At 40.6% G+C, this 19,953-nt stretch overlaps 1 protein-coding gene across 2 annotated transcripts in view; it reads right to left on the reverse strand.

Moving 5' to 3' along the window:
• Positions 1-9,456: 9,456 nt before the first annotated feature.
• LOC110488917 (leucine-rich repeat and immunoglobulin-like domain-containing nogo receptor-interacting protein 2) overlaps positions 9,457-19,953 on the reverse strand; it is a 299,614-nt gene continuing 289,117 nt past the window's right edge. For both annotated transcript variants that reach the window (XM_021561383.3, XM_021561382.3), the window contains one exon: positions 9,457-13,187. In XM_021561383.3, the coding sequence (XP_021417058.2) occupies positions 11,331-13,175 (1,845 nt within the window). In that variant the 5' untranslated portion in view covers positions 13,176-13,187 and the 3' untranslated portion in view covers positions 9,457-11,330. The remainder of the gene's footprint in view (positions 13,188-19,953) is intronic.

Consider the following 19,953-nt stretch of genomic DNA (forward strand, 5'->3'; position numbering starts at 1 on the left):
AACTGAGTGATATACGTAGGTATAACTGTTGCCAGTAACATGTATTTACACTGTACCTGTCTAGAGTACTAACTACTCTACCAAGTGGGGCCTAACAAGTGGGACTACTGATGGGACTACCAAGTGGGACTAAACAAGTGGGACTACCAAGTGGGACTACTAATGGGACTACCAAGGGGGACTACCAAGTGGGGCTACTAAATGGGACTCCCAAGTGGGACTACCAAGTGGGACTACTAAATGGGACTACCAAGTGGGACTACTAAATGGGACTACCAAGTGGGACTACCAAGTGGGGCTACTAAATGGGACTCCGAAGTGGGACTACTAAATGGGACTACCGAGTCAGACTACCAAGTGGGACTACCAAGTGGGACTACCAAGGGAGGTTCTCTTCTTTTTATTTTCTGCTCTCTTTTTGTGTGATGGAAGGAGCTATTAAAAGACAAGTCAAACTTAGGGGACAAGTTGACAAGTTGAAAGAAAAGCCCGGCGGTGTGGCATTCATCTTCTGATGGTGTTTGTCCCTCTTGCTGTAGGGACCTGGGACACAGGTGCCTCTAGACAATCACAGTCCCCTGAGGAGAGATGACCATCACTGGTACCATAATCTGATGCTCTGGAGCATCCAGACGTTGTACTAACGGCACCTGACGAAATTATAATATATCTCCCCCACCCCTTGTTGCATGTATAATATATGAGCAAAGAGTCTATGCAGTATTGAATGAAGTGTGATTGTACTGATGATGTTACCAAAGCCTAAAAGGACTCTCACTCAAGGGTCTAGGTTAATATCAACAATTGAAAAAAATCTGTACAGTGAATGTTTTTCCCCCCAGAGAGGAAGTTATAAATGTTTAGGACATTCTCTAGTGTACTCTATATTATGAACCTGCCTAGAGTATGGTATTTAAACCCCATATTTTTGGCATTAAACAGTCTCCATATATACTTCCATTCATTTTTTCAACTTGCACCGGGGGACCTTCAGACAAGTCTTGTGAGGCCTTTGGGCTCCCTAGAGCAAAATAACTGACATGTTCATACTAGTTTGTAGGCCAAGCTGTTCAGATGATACAGGCGATTTTGTGAGAAGACCGATTTTCGGGACATCTCATGGTCTGAAAAACATTGCTCTAACTCTGTCACCTTTCACCCGCAAATGCGAAAGTGCGATATCAGCAGAGGCTGTGGATTGAGATGTATCCAATGCAAAAACATATCTGTAGCTTAAACTGACAGATTTTTTTATGGGGATGTTTGTATTATGCTAATTATATGTCGACCTTATCAATGTGGCTGCTTCAAGGGGGCATTTTGCTTTCTCTACAAAAAGCTACAAAGAAACGATCAATTTCCATTTACAGCCAATTGGTGCTTGGAATATAGCCAGCAGTTCTCTACTCACACAAAAACCACCGCACCAAACAACACATATAAACACAAGAGCCTTTATCTAAGGCAGATATACTTGTTCCAGGCATTTCATTGTGAGACCCATATTTAACCAGAGAGTTTTTTGTGATATAGTATCTTCGTTAGCTGGAATGCGCAGCCATTGTGTACTGTGTCCATTAACTCTAGTCCATGGGTCCATACATCACTAAACAGATATGCATTCTATTTCCGCTGTCTCTTTTCTATTCATTATATTGTTTTCGGGAAAGGGCAAACACGTCATTACAGAGTTGTGCAGCACACTAACAAATAAATATTGACTGTTGGCTCAGAGTGTGAATATCATTGAGATATGATTTACCATTTCCTGCATGATTGTACAATTGAGTCAGGGAAATAGTACTATATTTCCTTGCTGGCAATGTACTTTGCTTTTGTGTGCACATACAAAGGCTGTGTAAAGGCTTTCCTTGACTTTGTATTGGCAACAAGATTACTTGAAACATATTAACTGTAAATGCACATTACCGTTCAAAAGTTTGGGGTCACTTAGAAATGTCCTTGTTTTTTTTAAAGAAAAGCTATTTTTTTGTCCATTAAAATAACATCAAATTGATCAGTAATACAGTGTAGACATTGTTAATGTTGGTAATGACTATTGTAGCTGGAAATGGCAGAATTATCATGGAATATCTACATAGGCGTACAAGAGGCCCATTATCAGCAAACATTACTCCTGTGTCCCAATGGCACGTTGTGTTAGCTAATCCAAGTTTATAATTTTAAAAGGCTAATTGATCATTACAAAACCCTTTTGCAATTATGTTAGCACAGCTGAAAACTGTTGTCCTGATTAAAGAAGTGATAAAAGTGGCATTCTTTAGACTAGTTGAATATCTGGAGCCTCAGCATTTGTGGGTTCGATTACAGGTTCAAAATGGGCAGAAACAAATAACTTTCTTCTGAAACTCGTCAGTCTGTTCTTGTTCTGAGCAATAAAGGCTATTCCATGCGAGAAATTGATGATCTCGTACAACGCTGTGTACTACTCCCTTCACAGAACAGTAGAAACTGTCTCTAACCAGAATAGAAAGAGGAGTGGGAGGCCCCGGTGCACAACTGACACATTAGAGTGTCTAGTTTGAGAAACAGGCTCCTCACAAGTCCTCAAATGGCAGCTTCATTAAATAGTACCAGCAAAACACCAGTCTCAACGTCAACAGTGAAGAGGCGACTCCGGGATGCTGGCCTTCTAGGCAGAGTTCCTCTGTCCAGTGTCTGTGTCTTATTTAATGAAGCTGCCAGTTGGGGACTTGTGAGGCTAACACAACGTGCCATTGTAACACAGGAGTGATGTTTGCTGATAATGGGCCTCTGTACGCCTATGTAGATATTCCATTAAGAATTCCAGCTACAATAGTCATTTACAACATTAACAATGTGTACACTGTATTTCTGATCAATTTGATGTTCTTTTAATGGACAAAACATTGTGTGTGTGTGTGTGTGTGTGTGTGTGTATATTTGTTTGTGTGTAGAGTGTACATACAGTACCATTAAAATGTTTTGACACACCTACTCATTCAAGGGTTTTTCTTTATTTTTTAAATATTTTCTACATTGTAGAATAATAGTGAAGACATTAAAACTATGAAATAACACATGGAATCATGTAGTAACCAAAAAAGTGTTAAACAAATCAAAATATATTTTATATTTGAGATCCTTCAATGTAGCCACACTTCGCCTTGATGACAGGTTTGCAGACTCTTGGCATTCTCTCAACCAGCATCACCTGGAATGCTATTTCAAGAGTCTTGAAGGAGTTCGCACATATTCTGAGCACGTGTTGACTGCTTTTCCTTCACTCTGCGGTCCAACTCAAACCAAACCATCTCAATTCTGTTGAGGTCGGGTGATTGTGGAGGCCAGGTCATCTGATGCAGCACTCCATCACTCTCCTTCTTGGTCAAAAAGCCCTTAAATAGACTGGAGGTGTGTTGTTTCATTGTCCTTTTGAAAAACATATGATAGTCCCGCAAGATGGCAGGTAGCCTTGTGGTTAGAGCGTTGGGCCAGTAACTGAAAGTTTGCGAGATCGAATCCCCGAGCTGACACGGTAAAAATCTGTCATTCTGCCCCTGAACAAGGCAGTTAACCCACTGTTCCTAGGCTGTCATTGTAAATAAGAATTTGTTCCTAACTGACTTGCCTTGCTAAATTAAGGTAAAAAAATGTGGAAACCAGGTGGCATGGTGTATTGCTGCAGAATGCTGTGTTAGCCATGCTGGTTAAGTATGACTTGAATTCTAAATAAATCACAGACAGTGTCACCATCAAAGCACCATCACACCTCCTCCTCCATGCTTCACGGTGGGAACCACACATACAGAGACCATCTGTTCACCTACTCTGTGTCTCACAAAGACATGGCTGTTGGAACCAAAAATCAAAAATGTGGACTTATCAGACCAAAGGACAGATTTCCAACAGTCCTATGTCCATTGCTAATGTCTTTGCCTAGAAAGTATCTTCTTATTATTGGTGTCCTTTAGTACTGGTTTCTTTGCAGCAATTCAACCATGAAGGTCTGATTTACGCAGTCTCTTCTGAACAGTTAATGTTGAGATGTGTCTGTTACTTGAACTCTGTGAAACATTTATTTGGGCTGCAGTCTGAGGTGCAGTTATCTCTAATAAACTTATCCTCTGCAGCAGAGGTTAACTCTGGGTCTTCCTTTCTGTGGCGGTCCTCATAAGAGCCAGTTTCATCATAGCGCTTGATGGTTTTTGCGACCTCACTTTAAGAAACTTTCAAAGTTCTTGACATTTTGCGAATTGACTGACCTTCATGTCTTAAAGTAATGATGGACTGTCATTTCTCTATGCTTATTTGAGCTGTTCTTGCCATAATACGGAAATGTTATTTTACCAAACAGGGCTATCTTCTGTGTACCACCCCTACCTTTTCACAGCAGAATTGATTGGCTCAAACGTATGAAGAAGGAAAGAAATTCCAGAAATGAATTAACAAGGAAATGCATTCCAGGTGACTAACTCATGAAGCTGGTTGAGAGAATGCCAAGAGGTTGCAAAGCTGTCATCAAGGCAAAGTGTGCCTACTTTGAAGAATCTCAAATATAAAATATATTTGGATTTGTTTAACACTTTTTTGGATAGTACATGATTCCATGTGTGTTATTTCATAGTCTGGATGTTTTCACAAGTATTCTACAATGTAGAAAATAGTAAAAATGAAGAAAAACCCTTGAATGATTAGGTGTGTCCAAACTGTTGACTGGTACTGTACATACTGTGCCTTGCAAAAGTATTCAGAGCCCTTGGATTTGTTCACATTTTACTGTGTTACAAAGTCGTAATTAAAATTGATTTAATTGTCATTTTTTATCAACCTACAAAAACTACTCTGGAATGTCAAAGTGGAAGAAATACTATATATATATTTTTTAAGATGACTAAAACATGATAATTACAATATTAACATTGCATCCGTATTCACACCCTTTGTTTAGCCTACATTTAAGTTCAAAAGTCAAATGTGGCTTATCAAATCACATAATAAGTTATATGGACTCACTCTGTGTGAAATAAAAGGGGTTGACATGATTATTAAATGACTAATCCTTCCTCTGTCCCCCATACACACAACAACTTTAAGGTCCCTCAGTCAAGTATAACATTTCAAGCACACATTCAAATTCAAAGATCAGGGAGCTTTTCGAAAGCCTCATTTAGAAGGGCAGTGATTGGTAGATGGGTAACAATAACAAATCAGACATTGAACATCTCTTTAAGCATGGTCAAGCTAATAAGTATGCTGTGGATTATGTATTAAACCAGCCATACACATCAAAGATGCTGTTTTCCTTCTGAACTGAGCTGCAGGATAGAAAAGAAACTGCCCAGGGATGTCACCATGAGGCCATTGCTGATTTTAAAACAGCTACAGAGTTCAATGGCTGTGATGGGAGAAAACTGAGGATGAAACAACAACATTGCAGTGATTCCACCAGTGACCTAAATGACAGTGAAAAGAATATACTGAAAAAATATTCCAAAACATGCATATGTATAATAACAAGCCACTAAAGTAATACTGTTAAAAAATACAGCAAATGAATAAACTTTTTGACCTAAATGCAAAGCCCTGTTTGGGGCAAATCCAACACATCACCGAGTAACTGCTTACTTATTTTCAAGCATGCTGGTGGCTGCATCATGGTATTTGTCACGACTCCCGCTGAAGTTGACTCCCCTGCCTGTTCGGGCGGTGCTCTGCGGTCGTCGTCACCGGCCTACTAGCCGCCACCGATCCCTTTTTCCTTTTCTGTTAGTTTAGTCTTATTAGTTGCACCTGTTCCTATTTGTGTTTTCTAGATTTTCTAGCCTATTTAAGCTTGTTAGGCCCGCTCTAGTTTGTGCGGGATTATTTTGTGTTCACGTTTAGTGTTGGCTGTGGTTTTGTGCTCCGGACCGTTTTACCCTGTGTTTTGGGTTGGTCAGTGTTTTCCGCCCTGTGTTTGGGCATGACCGTTTGTGCCGGAATAAAGTGCCTATTTTTCTCGAACCCTCTGCACCTGACTCCTGCCTTCCACTCCTATTAATCCGTGACAGTATGGACATGCTTGACATCAGCAAAGACTGGGGACTTTTTCAGAATAAAAGGAAACGGGATGGACGTAAGCACAGGCAAAATCCTAGAGGAAAACCTGCTTCACTGCTTTACACCAGAGACTTGGAAATGAATTTACCTTTCAGCAGGATAATACCCTATAACAAGGCCAACTCTACACTGGAGTTGCTTACCAAGAAGACAGTGAATGCTCCTGAGTTGCCAAGTTATAGTTTTGACATAAATCTTCTTGAGAATCTATGGCAGGACTTGGAAATGACTGTCTTGCCATGATCCCCAACATATTGACGGAGCTTGAATAATTATTTAAAGAAAAAACACACACAATTTGACTCTACACGTTTCCCACCAGTACAGCTGGTAGTGGGTCGAAGGGTGGAACAGCAGTGGGATCACAAGGGAGCTCATTTGGCAGGGAAGCACACCATGAGGGAATGTATGAAAGCTCACCTAATGAAAGCACACAGCACGCAATCTACCCCGCTTACATCTGCCCAGACTGCGGTAACTGCCAGCCTCACTCTAGGACTATTTGATATCAATGTTGGGTATCCCATCCCCCTCCCTTTCCTCCCACATCTTTACATTCCTTCCCCTTACACAGCGAAGACCGTTCACATATTATGCTATCTGTTGTGTCCCCATGGTGATATCAAATCAAATCGTATTGGTCACATGCGCCGAATACAACAGGAGTAGACTTACACTGAGATGCTTACTTATGAGCCCATTCCCAGCAGCGCAGAGTTAAAAAGTAAGACAAATATTTGAAAAAAATTAAATAAATAATAACACAATAAAAACAATAATGAGGCTATATACAAGGAGTACCAGTACCGAGTCAATGTGCAGGGGTAAGTTCGTAGCAGCATGTCTCGAGTCCTGCAGAGGCAATGATTATTCTGTTTGTAAGCTCTGTCGTACATGGGGAACGTTGAATCATGTCAATGGTAGCTGCTGTGAGATGAAATGCTGCTGAAATTTCATTCTGAATGTGTACGTTTGACTACATCAAGAAAACAAACAGAGACATGTTGCAGGAAATATACATACCTCTTTGCATTTGTGAATAGTGAAAGTTTGAGAGCGTCCCCATAAGCGTACTGACTACATTGGGTTAGATGTGTTGATATAAAGGAAAACCTTGAGGTTTAATAGCCCCATTGCCAAATATCTTGTCAAGAGCAATAACAATTAATGGCTTCATTGACTCTATCCTCCATAACCTTTACCAAAATGATAATGCAGTTGATAAATACATTTTGAAATAGTTCAAAAGATTGTCCCTTCCCTTTCCCCTGGGAAAGAGATATTCTAACATCAGAGGTAAAACAAATGAAGAAAAAATGACTTCTTAGCATTGGTTACAAAGAGGCACTGCTAAAACATGGCATGTGAACAAAGGCACTGTGGTGGGCTGTCTGGTGGGGTGTATTTCTGATACTGCTCCAGGGGGTCTTAACAGATGAGTACATCACCTGGATTGGCAGTTCATAGCCCCAACAGGACAGAGTGTCATGGGGTTTAAGGGAGACCCCTGTCGCTCACTGACACATTTCTGCAGGGTGCCATCTGAGCAAAAACATCCTCATACAATCATATGGCCCAGCTTTTAAGTTTCTTTCAGTGACTGTGGAGAGAAGTGAAATGGTGGTCAAAGTGGGGGATCCATTTGTAGTACAGGTTTCATCTAGCACAGCTCTATGTGCCAAACACAGAATGTGGCCATCACTGGCCTACAAACTCAACCTCATTTATTTTGTATTTTAGGAAGTGCAAGACCCTTTGGTGTTCTGATTTCACAAGAGACCCATGGGATTGAGGACATTGAAACAAAGGCTGCATTTACACAGGCAGACCAATTCTGATATATGTTTCACTAATTGGTCTTTTGACCATTCAAATCAGCCCTGAAAAAGAGCTGATGTGAAAAGATCTGATGCGATTGGTCAAAAGACCGATTAGTGGAAAAAATATCAGAATAGGGCTGTGAACACAGCCAAAAAAGCCCATGAAAGTGGTTATAGTGATTGCATAAACAGTATAAAGTGAAGAGAAAGGACATAAATGTAAAAAATAAATGTAAAAACAACTATATGGTTAATTATGGTAAAACAAATGTACAGCAAGGTCACAAGCAAAGTGACACGTGCTAAACTTAACTGATGCATGATATTCTCTAAATGTTTATTGTGCTGTATTAAAATGTTTACCCATGGGGCCTCCCGAGTGGCGCAGCAGTCTAAGGCACTGCATCACAGTGCTAGAGACATCACTACAGACCCAGAATTGATCCTGGCTGTATCACAACCAGCTGTGATCAGGAGTCCCATAGGGCTGTGCACAATTGGCCCAGCATCCAGGTTTGGGGAGGCTTTACTTGGCTCATCGGGCTCTAGCGACTCCTTGTCTGCTGGCTTCTGGGTTAAGCGGGCTGGTGTTAAGAAGCTCGGTTTGATCATGTTTCGGAGGACGCATGACTCGACCTTCACCTCCCGAGCCCGTTGTAGAGTTGCAGCGATGAGACAAGCTCGAAATTTGGGAGAAAAATGGGGTAAAATAGTTAAAATCATGACATGAAATTACATTTTCAAGCTAACAACACAGGCAACATTAACTGTAAAGCAGGATAATAGGATGTAAACATGTATAGACAGAGGAAAAACACTGGCACACATTAAATAGAGAACAACGTAATAAATCAGTCTTGTGAATATAGTGAATTGGGCAGCATTGTATCTCCTGTAGCATTGCAATCTGCTATCTTCTTAACCCAGGATACCCCTCCGGTTTGCAGTCTTCATCTCAGTGATAAATGTAACGCCTCCAGGTGCTCATCTGGACTGTGTCAGAAGGTTAACTGCATTCCTCCAGATTACACCTCTGATAGTGCCTTCCTCCTGGTGCACACTACCTGCAACATCATGCTGTCCAGACTTAGGGACTAGACATTTTGCCCTGTTCCTTCTTCTGATTTGAAAGGTTAGGGGGAGATATCAGACTTTTTTTGCATGATAAAAAGGTAATATTCAAAGGTTATGGTTTGAGTAAAAGGGAGAATGTGTGCTTAATTGTACATTCTGGAAAGGCAATGCCCCAAATCATTTCATTTTCTCAACCTGTGATCTGTCGTAGTTGTGTTTCTGCAGATCTCGTTCCTTGAATGGACTTGTCAACTTCATCTGATTTTGTAGAAATACAAATAACCCTTCGAATTAACATACATTGTAAGACAGTTCTCTTGATGCCAGTGATTGATATTTGATATGTTCTATTTTAACAATTGTATTCAACCATATGCTAATGTTACTATGCTGTTTCCAGATGTTCAACAGGCATATCTTATACTGATCAAGATCCTCTTTTGCTTCATTGCAGTAAATATATAGACACACTAAATGGTACAAATAAATATTATTTTATTTCACATACATTATTTTTTTTTATTTTACTTTGAACTTTTCACAATCTAAATGATTAAACAACAAAAATGAGGAACTACCACAACAAAGTCCAAATGTTTTACTGGGGAGAAAAGATGACAACTTCACTGTAGTAAGCTGGACACATATTTTGCCATCAGGCAAAGGTTACAGTCAAAGGAATAAAAAGAGACAAGAAAAAGACAGAAAAGTGGTCCATGTAGGTTCTCTGACCAATATGTCAACTTCTAAATCATCAAATGTGATTATTTCTCCCGGAAAAGTGTTATGATGCTCACTTTTGTAAAACCCTCAAACCACTTTGATAAATAAAATATTTTTCCTTTATGGTTGACAATAAACAAAAATATCTTCAATATCTAGGTGTATATTTGGGGAACAGGGATACATTTTCTCCAGTGTGACATTGCAATCCTGTAGAAGCCCTTTCCTATATTCATGGACAATTTCATAAGTGAAAAGTTACCATTTTGCTTGTTCGGTGGGGGAATTGAGATTTTGGCTGACATTGCATCCCATGAGTATTGCTATGAACAGTTTGTTTAAATGAGTGTGTACATACCTGTACATAATGAAGCATTAAGTACATATATGCAAAGATTATGTTTGGAGGGAATGCTCTGTTTCATCAATCTGTTTGGTGAGTAAGCATGATGCAAGACCAAACCAATAAGAGTAATACCTTTAGATACAAATGTGTACTGTACACGGTTCTGTAGTGTCTTTAAAACCAATCCTGTACTTGGGCATGTAAATAGAATTTCAAAAGCTTGATTATGACACCTGTTCCTTTCGGGTCCCCTGGGTAGAGATTCAGATCATTTCGGAGGATCCGTTGTGGACAAGCTCACTAGCAACAGCAAGAACATTTGTCACAATGTCCTGGCATTGTATCCAATAAGATGCCATAGTTGGGGATTGCACTCCCGTGTCCTGTTATGGCACTCTGTAGTACTTTTTCCATTCCTAGTAAACCAAAGGGTGATCCTGATACTCTGATTTCTTCACTTTAAAGGGCCCAGTGCAGTCAAAAAAGTATATATATTTCCACACTATGAGGTTGAAATAATACTGTGAAATTGTGAAAAGTATGGTAATGCCTTTTTAGTGTAAGAGAAATTTAAGCTGTTTTGGTGGAATGGAGTTTTGGCCATTCTGGTGACAACACCTGGTGTTAAATTAGTTAATAGACCAATAAGAAAGAGTTACAAACCTCTCTGCCAATAAAAGCTCATTTTCAGTTTTCCCCTCTCCACTTAGACCACTCCCAGACAGTCCTAGCAAAATCCTTGCTTGAGAAATGTCTTTTCTTGAAAACAATCACAGTAAGGTACTTCAATGTTACCTAGAAAATGTATGTCAAACAAAAACCAATGATTGCAAAGTTAAACAACCCATATAACTCTATGCACAAGAACTGCTTTAAACAATTTTTTGAAATATTGTTTTTATTTTTACAAAAATACATTTCATTGAAGAACAGTGCAGATGCAAAGTTTGGCCACAGAATGATTTGTGCTGTTGGTGCCGTCATTCTGTTACCAAACGTTGCATCTGCACTGTTCTTCAAGTGTGTTTGTAAAAATGACTGTGGAAATTAATAAAACTTGTTCTTGTGCATAGAGTTGTGGGGTTTGTTTAACTTTGCAATCATTGGTTTTTGTTTGGCATACATTTCAAAGAGAAAAATCTGAGCCTCAGCATCACTCTGTTACCATGGAATTGCCCAGTAGCATTCTCCTGAAGTAGTGGGAAATGTTGTTCCATTTGCAATACAAATACATAATCCTTAGAGCATTCCCAACATATGGATTCCCAGATTCACAAACCATGTTAGATCATTTTCATGTTAAAGCGATGAGGTCCAGCTTGTCCCTCTGCCCCTCCATCTACAGAGGTGCCATTAGACTTGGACCGAGGGACATATTCAATATCTATGTTGTTTTTATGCTTTCCCTTGCCCCGGCTCCAAACGAACAGTAGCAGAAAGCAGAACAAGACCACCCCCAGGAATGTGAAACATCCCATTGCTGTCGACACTAAGATAGTCTTTAGGTCCAAGCCGTAGGTCACGTTGCTAGTCCCATTGGTAGTGGTATTGCTGGGATCTGTGTAGTACTGGGTCCTGTTTGCGTAGAGCGACCCCAGGCTTTTCACTGCTAGGGAGGCCATCAATGAGTCGTTACCCGCCGTGTTGGTTGCCATGCAAAGGTACACGCCACCGTCCTGCACCTCGGCCACCTTGATCTCCAGCGTCCCATTGTTGTGGACTTTGACTCTACCGTAGCTCTTGTTGGTGAGGAGGTGCCGGCGTGGGGACAGCCACGACACCACCGGCCTGGGGATGCCTTCAGCACTGCAGTGTAGTTTCACTGACTGGCCCTCGTCCACTGCTATCGTCTGTGTCTTGTTCTCCCGGATTTTTGGCTTGGTGCATGTCACGTAATAGGATAGCAGGGTCTCCTTGAATTCCCTGAAAGGCCTGCCGCGGATACCCTCAGGGGTGCTGCACTCTGGCTGCGAGTCGCCAAAGAAGATGGAGTGCCTTTTCTGCAGGATCCACATGAGGCGACAGTCGCACACCAGGGGGTTGTCGTCGATCAAGAGGACCTCCAGAGCCTCAGGGGCTTGGAAGACACCCTTCTCCAGGGTGTTCAAATGGTTGTGGGAGACGTTGAGGACTTTGAGCCACCGGAGGCCCTGAAATGCGTACGATTCAATGGTCGACAACTGGGCCCCAACTAGATGAAGTTCCCTCAGGCGCACCAACTCAAACAGCATTCCCCCCTCGATGTGTCTGATGCGGTTGAAGGACAGGTTGAGGTGTGTTAGGTAGTGCAGGTGCTTTAGGGCCTGGTATGGGAAGGTGGACAGGTTAGTGTTGGTGATGAAAAGCGTGGTCAGGTTGAGGCTGTGTAGTGTGTTGGCAGGCACACCTTCCAGCGAGGTCCAGCTGTCAATCTCCAGGTGGCGCAGCCGGAAAAGCTTCTTGAAGGAGTATGCGTGCAATGTGCTGATGCTGAGGTATCGGAGGTGAAGTCTGACCAAGTTGTGCAGATGGGACAGGGCCTCAGTGGGCACCACCGTCAGGTTGCATCTCTCCAGGGTTAGTGTCTGTAGGCTCAGCAGTCCACTGAAGGCCCGGTGGGAGATGCACACCAGGTCATTGTCACCCACCTCCAGGAACTTCAGGTTGTGCAAGTCCTGGAACATGTAGTCCAGCAGGATGACGATCTTGTTGTCGCTGACATCCAGCCGTGTGAGGTTGGACAAGCCTGTGAAGACCCCCAGGGGAATAAGCTTGATGCGGTTGCTTTTGAGACTGAGCGAGTGCATGCTGTACAGAGGGTTGAAGGCCCCCGGCTCCACATAGCTGATAATGTTCCCACTGAGGTCCAGATCCTCTAGTCCAGGGTAGGGGGCAAAGTCGTCCGGGTTGACGGCCTGCAGCTTGTTCTTGCTCAGGTCCAGGATCCTGGTCTCGATGGGGATGCCGTCTGGGATGCTCGATAGGCGTTTGCGGTGGCACAGGACCGACTTGCTCTGGGCTGAGCAGTCACAGCGGGCGGGACATCCCAGGGCAGAACCCACAAAGACGGCCACTAGAGCCAGTCCCAGGAACGGTTGCCAGCATGAGAGGGCTGTGTGCAGCATGACTTTGCTCATACAGTCAACCATTCTGTCACGGCTCTACAAGAAAGAGAGGAAAAGCAGACAGAAAGAACGCACAATTAGAGAGCATAAATTGGTAAAAATAAGGAATATGTGAAAACCTTAATGGGTGTCAATACACATGTGTAAGACATCTTTTGAATGAAATTATTTTGGGATTATAAATGGAATCTTACATAACATAATTTTACTATTGTGGTGAAATTGACTGGCATCTTATCTCAATAAAAATGAAGGACATATTAGATTCTCTGATGCAAATGCCTCATTTTCAACATCCTGAATCATCCTTTCTTTCTATTGCGATCACACCCCTATGTCCACTGGCTCACTTAGTCAACATACAAGCACAACTTCGCCATTATCTTCCATTGGTTAATTCTCAGAATTGAAGAACAAATTGCCAAAAGTCATTTGTTACATAGGTTGTCTTCTCACACCACAATCAGTTCAAACAGTCTGCCCTCTTTGGTTGTGTTTTAGCCAAAGCAAACTGACGAAGGGAGAAGAGTGGAGAAGAAAGGAAACTGCCTCTATGATAAGTCTGTGGAGGCTATCTGATAATTATTCTAACCAAGGACTTCAGTGGATATAGAATGATTTCTATATATTAAGTGTAAAATCTCTAAGACAAACAAGTCCATGAGCAGCAGCTATGCAATGGGGCTTCACCAATGTACAGTGCCTTCTGAAACACCCCTTGAATTTTTCCAAATTGTGTTGTTACAGCCTGAATTTAATATTGATTAAATATAGATTTAGTTAAACTGGCCAACACACAATAGCCCATAATGCGAATTATGTTTTTAGAAATGTTTACAAATACATTTGAAATGAAAAGCTGAATTGTCTGTAACCCCTTTGTCATGGGAAGACTAAATAAGTTCAGGAGTAAAAATGTTCTTAACAAGTAACATAATAATGTACATGGACTAATTCTGTGTGAAATAATAGTGTTTAACATGAATTTTTAATGGCAACCTCATATCTGTACCCCTCACATACAATTATTTGTAAGTTCCCTTAGTTGAGCAGTGAATTTCAAACACAGATTCAACCACAAAGACCAGGGCGGTTTTCCAATGCCTCGCAAAGAAAGGCACCTATTGGTAGATGTCAACAAAAAGAAAAGCAGACATTTAATGTCCCCTTGAGCATGGTGAAGAACTCCCATACACTACAAAGACACAGGTGTCCTTCCTAACTCAGTTGCCGGAGAGGAAGGAAACCACTCAGGGATTTCACCATGAGGCCAATGGTGACTTTAAAACAGTTACAGAGTTTAATAGTTGCGATTCTCAGAAAACTGAGGATGGATCAACAACATGGCAGTTACTCCCCAATACGAATCTAATTGACAGAGTGAAAAGAAGGAAGCCTGCACAGAATAGAAATATTCAAAAACATGCATCGTGTTTGCAATAACACACCAAAGTAAAACTGCAAAACATGTGGCAAAGGAATGAACTTCATGTCCTGAATACAAATCCAATACATCACTTAGTACTACTCCTCCTATTTTCAAGCATGGTGGTGGCTGCATAATGTTATGGGTATGCTTGTCATATGCAAGTGAGTTTGTTTTTAGGAGGAAAATAGAGCTAAGCACAGGAACAATTATACGGGAAAACCTGTTTCAGTCTGCTTTCTAACAGAGACTGGGAGACAAATTCACCTTTCAGCAGGACAATAACCAAAAACACCAGGCCAAATATATCCTGGAGTTGCTTACCAAGACAGCACTGAATGTTCCTGAGTGGCCTAGTTACAATTTTGACTTAAATCGCCTTGAAAATCAGTGGTCAACAACCAACTTGACAGAGCTTGAAGAATATAAAAAAATAATGATATTGTACATTCCAGGTGTGCAAAGCTCTTAGAGACTTATGCAGAAAAACACTCACAGCAGTAATCACTGTCAAAGGTGATTCTAACATGTATTGATTCATATTTAATATATTTGCAAACATTTCCAAAACATATTTTCTATGTGGTATTATGTGTAGATAGATGGGTGAAAAAAAACATCTGTTTAATACATTTTGAATTTAGGCTGTAACACAACAAAATGAGGAATAAGTCAAGGGTTGCGAATACATTATGAAGGCACTGTACATTCATATTGTCAAGTGAGGAATTGATAGTGCAATACAATTTAGGGAATATGACAAATCTATTGCTAACAACAATGCTTTCATGAAGTCCACAAGCGACATGTGTTTTTGCTAAACCGAATTCAACCTTTTTTAATCAAAGATGTTCCATCTATTTCCATCTCTGTGTTTTTTCTTCATATAGAAACAGCTCTATTGTTTAGACAGGAGCATATTGTCGGTTTCTCTGACCCTTATGCAGTGAAACAATGAGCATGATTGTATTGATTTTCCTACACACAACCCCTCATATCTCAAAGAACACACAAGCTGCACAATGTTAATGGAAGAAAAAACATGATGGGAAATGCATGAGAATTTCCAAAGTCCAAACACAATTAATAGTGAACACGATCAACAAGTAGAAATTGTTGGAGGGCACAACCTAATGGGGAGAACATTAGGCTGGTAATTATACAGATTATCACAAACGCTGCGAAGGCTAATAAATGAAGGTCCGGGAGGTTAATACATTTTTAAAATCCAATTTAAACATTCATTTAAATGGTGTCAAAACAAATGGTGGAAGAATCAAATCAATTACACTCTGAAATAGTAGCATCTGGAGTCAAGATGTGTCTGCTCAGGTCTTCAGGAGAAGAGAGTAGGGTGGTAATAGGATGGGCTGAAGCCTTATTCCTTCACCTGTAATGTGTATTTTATCTGACACTCTTAAGTATACCAAACTTACTGTGGATACAAATACAGCGCATCCCCTGCATCATATATACTGCATTGTAGTTTGCTTGTCCTCCTGACCACTAGGAGGCCACAGTCTGTAGGCAGTGGTCAGTTCATATCAGCTCCCAACAACATAGACTTGATAGACAATATGTAATATGACAACTGTAAAGATATATTTAAAAAGCAAGTGGGAATACTGGGAGGAATTTAAATAAAGTCTACTGCATAAACTACGTCTTAAAACATTTGGTGGAATTTTGTACCGGATTATAAAATAATATAAACAATATGATTGTATATGTATGGTATACTATATTAATATGTAAAATATTAATTGAAGGGGCAGAAGGTATTTACAATAATTCCCATGGAATCCACTGCTCTTTATAGACAGATTGTGAAACAGGTTGTGAAAAGACTATTCCCGCTTCATCAGGTGTGTCATGACGTGCACTAAACTGAACTGTAATGAGAATAATCAGCATGACTCCCTGCGAGCACAAATACAGCATTAAAAAGTTTAGGAAACACAAACATGCCGTCATTACGGTATACAGTGAAGAATTAAAGATGTCTACTAAACAATCATGTTTAAATTGCTACTACACGATTATTATTATTATGATATATATATATTTTTTCATATCCCATTTTATTGACTACATATGAAAACATAACTGTTTGGCCCACATCTATAATGCAATAATAATACTAACATATTATGCTGTACACATACAGTACCAGTCAAAAGTTTGGACACGGCTAATCATTCCAGGGTTTTTATTTATACATTGTAGAATTGTAGTGAAGACATCAACGCCATGAAATAACACATATGGAATCATGTAGTAACTAAAAAAGTGTTAAACAAATACAAATATATTTCATATTTGAGATTCTTCAAAGTTGCCACCCTTGATGACAGCTTTGCACACTCTTGGCATTCTCTCAACCAGCATCATGAGGTAGTCACCTGGAATGCATTTCAATTAACAGGTGTGCCTTGTTAAAAGTTAATTTGTGGAATTTCTTCCCTTAATGTTTTTGAGTCAATCAGTTGTGTTATTTTGACTTGTTTAACAATTTTTTGGGTTACTACATACTACATGATGTGTTATTTCATAGTTTTTATGTCTTCACTATTAATCAACAATGTAGTCAATAATAAAAATGAATGAGTAGGTGTGTCCAAACTTTTGACTGGTACTGTATGTAGTAAGTATGTCATACATGTGTGACCAATATCCCCCCCTCCCGCCCGCAAGTACCACACACACACACCCCTCCTGCCCGCAAGTACCACACACACACACACACACACACACACACACACACACACACACACACACACACACACACACACACACACACACACACACACACACACACACACACACACACTTCTCTGTCCACCAGTGAAATAGCACAGTGAATTATGGAGAGTGCTTCTAATCAGGACAAGAGCAGGCTCATGATTGTGCTCCCTCACCTGAGTCCGGTGCATAGAAAAGCTATTATGTACAGAGTGCACTATCATCATGGGCAGAACAAGCTAGAAGAGCTGCTCTGATGACAGCAAAATGCTACACTGACAAGACATTTAGACACAAATTAAGGCCAGGTTGGATCCTAGGTGGGTCTGATACCACTACTCTGATTCTGCATACAGTACATTTTGAGCATGGGTGGGTCTGATACCACTACTCTGATTCTGAGTACAGTACATGTTGATCATAGGTGGGTCTGATACCACTACTCTGATTCTGAGTACAGTACATGTTGATCGTAGGTGGGTTTGATACTACTACTCTGATTATGCATACAGAACATGTTGAAGAGCCATATGACAGTTGAAACAGTGGGGGTTGCTGAGAGAAGACCTTGTTACACTGGTGGTTGCTGGGAGAAGACCTTGACAAGCATGCAAAATGGATTGGCACTTGGAAACGGATAGATATTATTTGTTAAAGTGTTGAATTCCACATGTAATATTTCACCACAAGCAGGTGTAAATAAAGTATTCCAACATAGTCTTCTCGCATTATAGTTATAGTTATCATTTCTTGATTAACCTAATTTCCATATAATCACTCAAAACACATGGGGCCTTTCGGGCCTCTGGATGCTGCTCTTAGCTTTGCAAAATAACCCGGGGCCATTGACGTAATGCATGAGTAACTATGACGTGCCAGAGTGTATGGCTTTTGTCTCACATAGTCACAGCCAACACACATTGCCACCCTGCCCAGCACGACTTCACCATAGTGTTTCCCCATTCTCCCCAAGTGGTCTTGGCTCTCGCATCTCTGGGATGACCTAAGGGTGGCTTGCTGAGCGTTGTCCCTGAGACTGAGTGCTACATAAAAATGTAGGCTCATATTGCTGCAGCGCTCATTTGATAATACAGGCCGGCCGCCCTATTCACTGTCTGAGTGTATGAATGCCAAATGAGCTTGCAGGAGATTGCAATCACTCCCCAGGTATCTTCCATGGGTCACCACAGCTTTCTCCCTCTCCCTCTCTCTCCTTCTCTCTCTCCCTCCTCCCTTTCTCAGTCGATTGTGAACAGTACTTCTTCTCACACAAACATCCACATAGGCAATACTGTAGAAGCTGTTCAATATTCAGTTGCATTCGGAAGGAAATGACCATGTTTAATAATTGAGATTCAATGGGAGATTCATTTAATTAAGAAATCCATTGATGTTTAAACAACCATTCCACTACTATTTCCCTTTTATAAGGCGTCAGTAAAATATAACGTGCCACACCAATAGATTAAGAAACATTTATGCATATTCACATTAAAAGTTGATGCTTTTCAAGACATCTTTAAAATTGAGAATAATCGCATGTCACAGAGACTTGACAATTGTAACATTCACAGCAATAATAAATGTCAACTAGCTCACTTCCATAAAAAATAAGTATTCAACATAATTTACTACAATAATTGATTGTTTATGCTCTTTGGATTGTGTGTAACTCGTCATTACGCATCTGTTTAGACTGAAAAATCCAAGCTCAACAGAATTCGTATGCCGACTCAATCACAAAAAATTATTATCCCAGTGAAAGATGATAGTGACAGAGAGCACAGCCGACAGAGTATGAAATGTTTGGCCCATCTAACCCTTATGGTGATAAACCCACCCCAGAGAAATGCAATGGAACTCACTGTCATGTATTATTTCTAAGAGGTATTCATCTGAAGTAAATAGCATTCCAGGTCACACAACTAAAGCAGAGCTAAGCGCAGTAAGCCTATGGAGGAGGCTTGAACAAAACCCCAAAACCCTCAAAAGGCAGGCACTTCCTATTTCCTGATGTTTGTTTTTAGCCCAAGTAGTTTGAGGATTTAGATAAAAAAAACTTTGCCCCTATGCAATGAACCAATAAAAATCATTTGTGAAGTTGGCCTGGCCCATATCTCCACTGGAAGGTCTTCAGAGTATGTTTGATGTGGCCTTTGTGCTACCATCACCCCACGTAATGCCATGGCTGTTTACACTCAAAAGTGTCCCTGCGCTCCAGCCGGATGTTCCAAGATGGCCTCTTTGTTTGGACTGCAATTATCAAAGCTCTTTAAAGACCGTAATCAAAGCGTAAAAATGTGATCTGGAAAAAAAGGAGAGGAATTAACTCACAATGGAACTAAATTAAATGTAATCATCAACACATACATTGGGTTCTATCATGGGAGCTGGATTCTCATGTTTGGTTGTCTTGTACATTCATATTTATACAACCGGTGGGTCGAATCCTGAATGCTGATTGGTTAGAACCACATTCCAGACGGTGTCTATTCCACAAGTTGCCACCGGCTAAATCTATGATGTTAAAATGCCTATTTACTCTGTTCCATCTGACTACACAATCCATTGTCTCATCAGCCCAGCTATTTATTTTAATTTTACCTTTACCTAGGCAAGTCAGTTAAGAACAAA

Source organism: Oncorhynchus mykiss, chromosome 14, assembly GCF_057628025.1.
Source record: "Oncorhynchus mykiss isolate SJ-2025 chromosome 14, ASM5762802v1, whole genome shotgun sequence".
Classification (NCBI taxonomy): Eukaryota; Metazoa; Chordata; class Actinopteri; order Salmoniformes; family Salmonidae; genus Oncorhynchus; species Oncorhynchus mykiss.